At 43.4% G+C, this 11,121-nt stretch overlaps 1 protein-coding gene across 1 annotated transcript; it reads right to left on the bottom strand.

The window, feature by feature from the left end:
* Positions 1–3,130: 3,130 nt before the first annotated feature.
* On the bottom strand, positions 3,131–7,077 carry elf3 (E74-like factor 3 (ets domain transcription factor, epithelial-specific)). Its single transcript, XM_037766796.1, has 9 exons — positions 6,937–7,077; positions 6,642–6,802; positions 5,834–6,067; positions 5,560–5,664; positions 5,332–5,478; positions 5,151–5,237; positions 4,918–5,037; positions 4,560–4,755; positions 3,131–4,155 (listed from the first exon to the last, which is right to left on the bottom strand). Exons 2-9 carry the CDS (start codon positions 6,793–6,795, stop codon positions 4,044–4,046), a joined length of 1,155 nt encoding a protein of 384 aa, XP_037622724.1. The 5' UTR covers positions 6,796–6,802; positions 6,937–7,077; the 3' UTR covers positions 3,131–4,043.
* Positions 7,078–11,121: the final 4,044 nt, after the last annotated feature.

The raw sequence follows: 11,121 nt of genomic DNA, 5'->3' as shown, positions 1-11,121 counted from the left end.
CTGAAACCAGAAACCATCGTCTGCCAGTTTCAGTTGGAAGAAGCAGAAAGAAGTGTGTGAACCACAAAGCTCAATTTTGCGGCTTAACGTTAGAAATCTAACAATGGTGGATTGATAGTGTGTCTACAGTCTGAGGTATCACACAGCTGTCAAAGACCATTATTACACACACACATACACGCACACAATGCAACTGCATTTATCGACACAGACTGTCTGGTTACACTCATGCACGTTGACTTTCACACTTAAGTAACACGGTTCAATTGAATGCTTTAATGCAGGTGTCGGGTTGCATAACGCCGTCAGGTGTTCAGGTAATTGTGCCAGTTAAATGGTGATGTTGTGTAACACTGGCATTTAGTGAAACCATTCCAGTGAACAGGTCTCACAGGTTTTTATGGCACCACAATATGGATCAGTATGGGGTTATGTTTTTAATGACAGTTCTTGGTGCACGGCATGACTTATAATAGCGTTGTTGCTTCTTCCTTTTCTCTACTCTCTCATTTGGAATGCAGGTGATGCACACTCTGTCAAACACAGTCTGTCCTGGTTTATAATAAAGGTTTTGACTATCTGTCAGCCACGGTGTGATATCCGTGCACTTAATGCTCCGTAGCCAGTTAAAGACGATTGTGTGTCGAGCGCTGTTGAAGCCCTGCTGTTCACAGGACACCTCAGACTGCATTCTAGTTCACCATCCAGAGTTATACCCACAGGATTGATATTAGAAACACAAAAGATTCACAAGAAATGATGCATGCACTGACAAGACATGATGCACAGGTAGAAATGCAGAAAATGACCCACATTTTGGGGTGAAATGCCTACACTAATACTAGGTTATTATTATTATTACTTTCTTTTGCCACCAGAAACTACAGGTATCAAAATGGACTGAAATCTTAAGGATAGAAAACTGCACCCGAGTAGTTTTAGTTATAAGTTATGTTATTTTAATAATTTCACAATCACGTCACATGTGGATACAAAATGAGTGTCTAACTGAAAAAACATTTCTTGTAAATATTTTGCAAAAAGGTTCACAGTAAATTTTCTAACATTCTGTAGACAGGTAGGTAGACAGGTAGACAGGTAGGTAGGTAGGTAGACAGGCAGGTTCACAGGCAGGTAGGTAGACAGGTTGGTTCACAGATAGGTAGGTAGACAGGTAGGTAGACAGGTTGGTTCACAGGCAGGTAGGTAGACAGGTAGGTAGGTAGACAGGCAGGTAGGTAAACATGTAGGTAGACAGGTAGATAGGTAGACAGGTAGGTAGACAGGTTGGTTCACAGGCAGGTAGGTAGACAGGTAGGTAGACAGGTAGGTAGGTAGACAGGTAGATAGGTAGACAGTAAGGTAGGTAGACAGGTAGATAGGTAGACAGGCAGGTAGATAAACATGTAGGTAGACAGGTAGATAGGTAGACAGGCAGGTAGGTAAACAGGTAGGTAGATAGACAGGCAGGTTGGTTCACAGGCAGGTAGGTAGATAGGTAGATAGGTAGACAGGTAAATAGGTAGATAGGCAGGTAGGTAGGTAGACAGGTAGGTAGATAGGTAGACAGGTAGGTAGGTAGACAGGCAGGTAGACAGGTAGGTAAATAGGTAGACAGGTAGGTAGGTAGACAGGCAGGTAGCCTGTTCTAAATGAAATGATTGGACGGGGTTATTACAGTCCTTTGACAGACACAGATACTAGAGTTTGTTCTGTTTTTAATGGTTATGAAATCGTAGTTATCTTTCACGGCATCTGGATTCTCACGAAGTGTCGAAATGAAGCGAGAATCATGTGATCACATGTCACATGAAAATCCATCTTGTCAGGCTTCAAGTAACATATCTGTGTCCAGCAAGCCAGAGCACGGACCAATCAGTGAGGAGCTACTGCAGCTAGAGGCGTGGCTTAGGTGTGTGTGACGGACATGGAGAGGAGACACTTGGTTCTAAACAACAATGGCGGCTCCTGAAGAAGTTAGCGTAGCTGCTGACTTCAGCAATAGTTTGATTGACAGATGGTTCATATAATCACCTGTTAAGTATAAGAGCCCGCCCTTTTCCAAACACTTTCCATGATGGCTTCTCAGATGGTTCAGAGGAACAAACATCTGCTGGGTCAGGTTAACTCAATCTCAGTCAACATTGACTTGAAACTTGAAAATTGGATGAATAAAGCCATAGATTTCTGTCTCCAAAGGATAATGCATAAGGTTCAGAGTACAGACAGCTTTTTCTTCTAATTCAAGGCTTGTCGCTACCTTACTAATTATTACAAGCCCAAACTCGTTAAAGCTGAGGTAGGCGAGATTGGAGCAAATAATATTAAAGAAATATTTTTTTATAAAACGGTCGCTATATCATGACAGCAGTGCATGACACTTGTAACCTGAAAAATATCATGTACCTCTGTGTCCTCTAGTGTTCATAACGGCATCTACAAGATTTCACAGACCGGAGGAAAACAAGCAGTAAGAGCTGATCTGAGGTCTGCTGTCCATCTGCTGTCTAGGAGAGCCGGCCGTCAATCACTCGCAAACTCCGACCAAACGGTCAAACTAGGCAGCGCTGATCAAATATGAATCAATATTATGTTAGGTTAATGACTATTTCTCTCCTCAAATGTTTTCAGAATCATCTTGTAGTGCACGGTTTAGCTGTAAAAGAAAGTTTGTGCTATTGTAACAAACTGATGAAGGAACGCCATGAGGAGGTGCAGAAGTCTAGTTATCACTCAGAACACTTGAATTACAATATGCTGAAAGGTTATTATGGAATTTTTGCCTAATGATGCCAAAAATATACTGCCTACTGCCACTTTACTCATCCAATAACAGAAGTCCCACTCAGAGCTGGAAGGCCACTGGCCACAAATATCGGAATGTTTTTTTTTTCTATTACATATATCACCTCCTGTAATTTGACATTGGATGAATGCCCACCAGAATGAAGGGTTTAGTTTAGGAGAAGCAGACTATGGATGGGTGATAATTGTATCATATGAGTTTAACTCTCACTATTATACTCCAGTTTCACACCTCCCGTCCTTCATGACACAGAAGGATATTACAGATATATACCAATAAGATCCCAGAGTACAGATTTAAGAATAAATCCCAAAACCAACAAGAACATGTCAAAAATGTATTTCTTTAAAAACAATATGCCATTTATAAAGAGATGGTACAGTATACATGGTATGAGACTTACTCCACATACATATACATTTATCAATCCAAAGTGGATTCATCACATATTATACAATTTTAAAAAAAATAATCACACAAACAGCGATTTCTGACTGATTAATACAAACTGTGTTCACAGGTGATGATCATATATATAAGACATGTGACATACTTTTTACACACTTTATAATAAGTGATACCGATAGACATGTAATGCACGTCGTGACTGTATTAACGTGAAGTAGCATCCCCTATTCCACCCTGGTTCTCTCTCTGTTCTGTCTTTGTCCGTCTAGCAGAGGACTACATTCAGATCCATAAACTGATTTCACCTTTTGCATGGAAAACATTTTAGAATATAACAAGACAGCAATATGAAAGTAAGAAAAATAAGAATATAACATTTCCAGTGACATAATACAGTCACTAATGCACAAATACCAAAACGTCTTTCAGACGAGGATGAGTTAGTCCTGCATCGCTACAGAGACGTCGACACAAACACCAGAGTGAATTCTGTGTGATTGTAAAACGTTGTCAGCCTCTAAGTGCTTACTGAGACTCACACAAGCATCCAAAACAATGTCTATTTGAGTTACTGCTCACATAGTAACGTTTCTGCGGTGCCATACATAAACACAAAACAAGGTACAACATTAATATTGGTTCATAAAACCTACTAGAGCCAAAAACAATGGCTTACATTTTCTGCAACACCTTCCTTCTGAGAGGAAGTTAGTGTCTTAAACATGTGGGCAGCAAGGGGTTTTTCTTTGCCAGACGAGCCACCCAACGGTTTTCTAGTTCCTGAACTCGGATTGGCTCTTCGGTTTCCACCCGCTCTCTGCCTGATGCCTCACATGCCCATGCCGATCTCTTCAGTCTTCCAGCCGCTCGAGTTCTTTCCAAATTTGTACACGAGCCTCCGGCCGTCGACCCGCTCCAGGATCTCCCTCTTATAGTAATACCTGGAGGGAAGAGGACAGTTTGTTATAGTCCAGGTTTAAGACACAAGAGTATGCAGTTCACTTCATCATCTGCTGCACTGATTTAAAGCACTTGTTAGTAAATGAAAATGTCAAAAGTGGCTTCTGATCTCTTTAACAATACTCCTCCGCTAGTGACCAGACCAGGATTAACAAACAATTTGACTTGTCAAGGTCTATTGATCAGTCATTGGTTATCTTGGCTGCAAAAAGCTGCTGTGTTGTCAATCACTGCAGAAGCCCACTAAATCTGGCCTAAAAGGGTAAAGCTACACTGTCTGCAATGGTTGTCAATGTTGGAATATTTCCTCATTTATACGGACTCTTGAGATCCAGACAGATAAAATGGAAAGCTGATGAAACAGCCGGCTGCTACATGGACTCACCTCATGGCGCGGCTGAGTTTCTCGTACGTCATGCTGCTGTTCTTCTTTTTCTGGCCCCACATCTGAGCCACAGCCTCGGACTTGAGGAACTTAAAGACGCCCTCGCGGCGGTCCTCCCACTTCATCATGCCCTGGTTCCTCTCTGGATGGATCAGGATGTCCCTGATGAACTCCCACAGGTGAGTGCCGCGGGGCGCTGCAGACAAAACAGTAGATCACAATTAGCTAAATGTGTGATTTTGTATGTGCACGGATGTAGACACATATGCATCTGCAGCCTGATATTGATGCATGGTTGAATGTGTAAAAAAAAGAGCTCAGCAGTGTGGACGTACAGGTGTCCCCTCACATGCCTTACCGTGTTTGTTCTTCTTCGGACTGTCGTAGATGCTGCTGCTGTGCTCTCTGCTGACTTTGGGAGGTCGCCCCCGGGGGCGCTTCAGGCGAGACTCTCCTTTCTCTGTCTTGATGTGCACCTCTGTCAACACAACAAGTTAAATTGTCAGACGTTTACTTAAACTGACTGACACTGCTGACACCGTGGAATGCCAAAGAACCGTACAAACAATGAGCTTTTCTGCCTATACTCACTAGAAATAGCAGGGTAGGAGAACTCCGGGTCCGATTCGCCGCTGCCGGACTCCGGTGAGCCGAGGTTTGAGAAGTCGAACAGGCCACCTGAACGCATCAGAGACAAGTATCAGATATGCAGCATTCTTAGGAAAGTGACAGGCAGGAGAGATGAGTAAGATGCTGAGAATGGATGACTTACTGTTGGAGGAGGAGCTGTACTCGCTGTCAGACTGGTTATCAGACAGGTACTCCGTGTCGCGCACAGGTGTCATGGGCTCCATGTTCAGATTAGTAAGACCGTAATCATCCCTGTAGTCAATCTCCCTCTTGCTGACGATTCCTTCACCTGTTGGTAGGGAGTAGCAGCGTTAGCCCTATGACTTCCACGCAGTACTGACTTTATGTAACGTCACTATGCAGTACGTACCTTGGCCAATTCTAATGGTGCTGAGCAAAGGGAAGTTCAGGTTGTCCAGGAAGTGGTCCAGGAGCTGGCAGGTCTCGTTCAGCTCTGGTTCTGACAGCTGCAGCTCTGGGAAGAGAAAGACATGAGGAGATGAGAAGGGGTTCATCCAGGAGAAGCATGCTGTCCTCTGGGAACAGAGGACACATCTGGATTTCTTCCACTGTATCAGTATAACTTGCAAATTTGACTGTTATTTTGGAGTGTCAACTTGAACTATTTCAGCTCTGAAATTTACCATATCTGGTCTTGTGTTCCAGCAGACTCTGGTGGAGCTGGAGCCCGAGCTGTGGGCCGAACACCCCGACCATTTGTTCCCGGTTCATGTGGCAGAGAGTGGAGCCGTCCATGGCACAGTAGGCCAAACTCAGGGTGCTTGCGTCAAACTTTGTGTTCTCTACGTGGTCGCTGATCCACTCCAGGACGTGTTCTGCGGTCCACAAGTGAGGGCTGGTCTGCCTGTACCACTGGCCTGCAAAGAAAGAAACAGGAATTAATTGACAGTAATTATTGAAGGTGCGTTCAACAGAATGATCCCAGCATTCATAGCTATAAATGGCAGTGAGACAGATTTAGAAAACTGTATATTTTCATGTAAAATCTTGATCTTGGTTCATGCATCTACTTAAGTTCAGTTAATATGTCAATACTGCAATCAGCTATCAGTGATGTATCGTATCAGTCAGCCAGTCTGGATCATGTGTCTCTAAGGTCAGACACACAAAGCCGGAGCTGTTTGAGCCGCCATGAGTTGGCAGCATTCTGACGGTTATGCCGAGTTAAACATTGGCCTGGTAAATGATTGAGCCAACGGTGTCTAAATGAGGTCAAAGCAAAGTTCAGTGAGCTAATGGTCCCACTGGCTCAAGTTTGAAAATAAAGGATGGTGTTTACTGTGAGATTAGTGTTCAGGTGAAACTCAGACCGGACTATAATGGTTAACAAAGGCTTCACGGCCACGACACCACACCACACCACATCACACCACACCACACCACACCACACAGGTCTCATGTCTGGCACAAACAACGGGCTTCTCCTCTCACCGCTCGTGTTGGAGTTGTATGTCGAGTTGCTGATATGCAGGGTGTTGATGCTGGGCAGCACACTTCGCTGCTGCGGCAGGACATCGGGGATGCCGTTCTGATACATGGTGAGGTTGGCATTGGTCAGGATGCTGCTGAGGCACGGCGATGCCATGGAGACACTGACAAGAAGATACACGGCAGTTTAAAACACTGAAGAGCTGCTTTCAATTCAAAGACAAGTTATATCTAATGAACACATAACATGATTAAAATGTGAATCACTTCAATAAATCAATAAATAGATGTCTCTTACCTGATTACAGCACGAGTCTTAATATGATGAATTATGCTCCAAGACAGAGTGTCAGTGTGAGCGAGTGTCTCTCTGTGTAAACCCGTGTCTCTGAGGCAAAAGATGCACCTGCTGCTGCATTTACCCACCTGTGGACCTTTATAGTGCTGTGACGGAGAGTGGGACAGACTCAGGTGAGTTCAGGGGAATTCCACCTGAAACTGGCCACACCTCCGTCCCTCCTCCTCCTCCTCCGCTTTCCTGAGAACTTGCTCAACTAAACAAACCTGCTCTGCCATTCTCTCGAACCTCTTTTTTTTCCATGTCTTCACACCATCGGCTGGTGCTCAGACTCTATTAGTGTTAATAGACTGCGTTAGCGTTCTCAGGGGTGCTTTGTGTCATTATACATTCCTGTAACTTCACTGCTGTGATGTGTTGGGAGGATGAATGCTGATTATCACCTCTCACACTGTACAATGCAGCTGCTCTGAAGTGGCTGAACTTTGTCATATTATTTACGTGACACAGCCCCCCTTTCACTCCGACAAGGAAGGGGTGGGGACACTGTGGACGACAAGCTCTAAAAATAGCAGCACACAGTGTGTCACAGTGTGACAATCAACAGCCAGGCCTGGGACTGATAACAACACTTCACTGAGATGCACTCAGTCACCTCCTCATATTTACTGTCTCTGTGCGTCTCTCTGTCTCTGTGTGTCTCTCTCTGTCTCTGTGTGTCTCTCACTGTCTCTGTGTGTCTCTCACTGTCTCTGTGTGTCTCTCTCTGTCTCTGTCTGTCTCTCACTGTCTCTGTGTGTCTCTCACTGTCTCTGTGTGTCTGTCACTGTCTCTGTGTGTCTCTCACTGTCTCTGTGTGTCTCTCACTGCCTCTGTGTGTCTCTCACTGTCTCTGTGTGTCTCTCACTTCAGTTCTATTCAATATGCTGTACTGACATGAATGTCTTTCACTCTCTCTCTGTGTCTCTCACTCTCTCTCTCTGTCTCTCTCTCTCCCTCTATCTCTGTCTGTCTCTCTCTTTCTGTCTCTCTCTGTCTGTCTCTCTTTCTGTCTCTCTGTCTCTCACTCTGTCTCTCTCCCTCTATCCCTCTCTGCTGTCTCTCTCTCTCTGTCTCTCACTCTCTGTCTCTCTCCCTCTATCTCTCTCTGCTGTCTCTCTCTTTCTGTCTCTCACTCTCTCTCTGTCTCTCTCCCTCTATCTCTGTCTCTCTCTCTCTATCTCTCTCTGTCTGTCTCTCAGTCGCTCACTCAATTTCAATTCAATTCAATATGCTTTATTGGCATGACTGTTAGGTGAACAATGTTGCCAATTCAATAATAAGAAAAAAAAGAACACAATAAAAATAAAAACATATATATACATATATACATTATAGATATTTAAAAAGAAGATGAAAATGGTAGAAAACAATACAGAAATAAATGATGTTTGTGGTGTCAATAAAACAAACAAACAAATAAAAAACAATTCACAACAACATATTGCAATATCAAATGCCAAATGTACAAAAAAAAAAAGTATCTCTCTCTCTCTCTCTCTCTCAGAATTGTCCTCAGTGAAGGAGCTAAACCACTTCCTTAATGAAACAAAGACTAAGAAAAATGTGCCACTTGCACACTTTTTCCCAGATCCTAAGAGGTTTCTTAAATCTGTGAGTCACGCTACTAAGTTTGTAGATGCAAAGTCCCTGACTCCTGAGAAGAAGTATAGGCTCAGTAAATGGGGCCACTTCTGTGACGAAAAGTATGCCGAGTTTCAAATGGATAGGTTGCATGGTACACATCTGCCGGTGGGGCTTCTCTTGTGGTTCACATACTTGATCCTTTCCTTTCCTCTTCCTATGGAGGTCTTACGGATAGGTACTCTTAAAATCAATGACGGCAGAGACCAGGGGAAAAGGGGTGTGTTGGCTGACTTTGTCAAACAGATTCATGTGAATGTATTGTTCCTACAAGAAACAGTGCACAGTGATGTGGAGAATGAGGTGGACTGGGGGGTCTGGTGGAAAGGAGCACAGGTCTTGAGTCATTAATGAGGCACTAATCTTAGCGCAGGTGTAGCAGTACTATTCTCAACAGGTCTTGGAGTTAACATCACCTCTCATAAGGAAGTATCCAAAGGGAGGTTGTTGTTTGTCAGAGCAAATATAAGGAACAAATCTTTTGAGTTTGTATACATATATGCACCTCATACAGGAAGGGAGAGGGGGGGCTCTCTTTGGGGCTTTGAGGCAAGAACTGTCTTTGGTGGAGATGGATGAAGTATTAGTGATGAAGGTCGTGCCAGATAGGGTTAGTGCAGCAAGGCTAGACCACCTTTATATCTGGAAACATCACAGTAACAAGCTGGTTAAAGCGAGCATAGTACCGTCTGGGTTCTCTGACCACCATCCGGCACCGGCTCACCTCTCCATTGCACCAGGACCTCTGAGGTCTCTGTACTAGAAGTTTAATACCAAGATCCTTCGAGATGCCTCCTTTTGCTCAAGTTTTGATGGGTTTTGGAGTAGTTGGAGGGGTAGGAGAGGAGAATTTGAATCTTCATATTTGTGGTGGGATGCTGGTAATTCCCTTATTAGGCATTTTTGCCAGCAGTACACGGCTTTCTCCACATCTGAAGTCGAGAGGGTGCTGGGAGGGCTAGAACGTAGCATAAGAGAGATTGAGGATGAGCTGGTAGGTCACAAAGAAGTAGAAATGCAACACAGTCTAAGCTACGTAGAGACCTTGGGGTGTATCTCCAAGAGCGGGCAAAAGGGGCTGCCCCAAGTGTTCTTTCTTGGGTTAGAGAAGAAACAGGGGGAAGACAAACAAATGCATTGTTTGCATTTGGGGGGGGGCACTTATAATGTGCACTTTATAAATGATTATTTTCTCTCACACACTATGAACATCTTTTAATGTTGATATGATCATTCGTATAGCTGGATGTATGTTTGACCTCTGTTATGGGTGAAATGCGAGAGGGGGCTGCTAAATTTTATTTTCTGCTGTCATGTGTGACAATGTAATGGAACCTTGCTTGAGGACCTACCAAGACTCTCTGAGTCTCAAAAGACTAGTATGGACTCACCCATTACCTTACAGGAGCTGAGTGAGGCTGTCTCTCAAATGGCCCCTGGGAAGGCCCCGGGGGTGGACAACCTGCTGGTGGACTTTTATCAAAAGCTCCTGGGAATAATTGGTAGTGACCTATGTGAATGTGTGTCTATGTGAATGAAATGAAGCAGGGGAGCTCTTCTGCCAAAGAAAGAGATTTGAGTGACTTGAGGACCTGGAGACCTCTGGCATTGCTCTGTGCAGATTTCAAAATGTATTCAAAGAGTCTTGCCAATAGACTTAAAAACTGCTTGGAATCAATTATACACAGGGACCAATCATACTGTGTACCAGGTTGCTCAATGTTGGACAATCTCCATTTCAGGTTCATGCTTGTTCAGCAGTCGAAAAACGTAAAAAAAAAAGAAATCATAGTATAGTATGTCGAAAAAAATTGCTGTGTAGTATGTTGAAAAAGTAAAAGAAAAGTCTTAGTGTAGTATGTCAAAGTGAAAAATAAAAAGTCAAAATATAGTATGTCAAAATAAAATAAAAAAATAAAGAAAATTTGGGTCCATGTTTACATCCTGTCAGCTGATGTCATTCACATCCACTGCAACAGGAAATAAACTGGGACACATTTAGTATGTTTACGTTTAAAACTGTGAAATGGTCTAAATATTGAGGATTTGTGATATCACAAATGGACAGAAATCCTAACGGCTTGTTTCAAACGCACAGTCTCTGAATACCGGCTGTGTGTATTTATCTGTGGATTGAGTGTTTTGATACTTTCACAGTATTTCTATAGCACTTAAACCTGTTTTATAATATAAAAGACATGAAAATCTCACTTTTTACAATATGGGACCTTTAATACGCAATATGAAAGGACTTGGCTCGACTGTCAAACGTAAACTTTGTTCTGCTAGCCCTTGATCAAGAGAAGGCGTTTGACAGGGTGGATCATGGGTACCTGTTTAAAACATTGTCTGCTTTTGGTTGTGGGGAAAAGTTTATTGCAGGGGTTAAAGTGTTGTATGCCGGGGCCTCAGGTTTAGTTACGGTGTGTGTGTGTGCGGTCCAGGTGTCATGTTACACAGAGAGCTGCAGGTTCTCCTAAACCTCTGAGACCTGATACGGCT

Source organism: Sebastes umbrosus, chromosome 1, assembly GCF_015220745.1.
Source record: "Sebastes umbrosus isolate fSebUmb1 chromosome 1, fSebUmb1.pri, whole genome shotgun sequence".
NCBI classification, from domain to species: domain Eukaryota; kingdom Metazoa; phylum Chordata; class Actinopteri; order Perciformes; family Sebastidae; genus Sebastes; species Sebastes umbrosus.
The sequence above is the reverse complement of the archived record's forward strand: the minus strand, read 5'-3'. Positions and strand labels throughout refer to the sequence as shown.

Excerpts from the sequence above, each read along its gene's own strand:
- elf3 (XM_037766796.1), bottom strand. The coding sequence starts at position 6,795 with ATGGCATCGCCGTGCCTCAGCAGCATCCTGACCAATGCCAACCTCACC. Across the intron at positions 5,479-5,559 it reads CACCATTAGAATTGGCCAAG|GTGAAGGAATCGTCAGCAAG; the intron begins GTACGTACTGCA and ends CCCTACCAACAG. Across the intron at positions 4,156-4,559 it reads AAACTCAGCCGCGCCATGAG|GTATTACTATAAGAGGGAGA; the intron begins GTGAGTCCATGT and ends TCTTCCCTCCAG.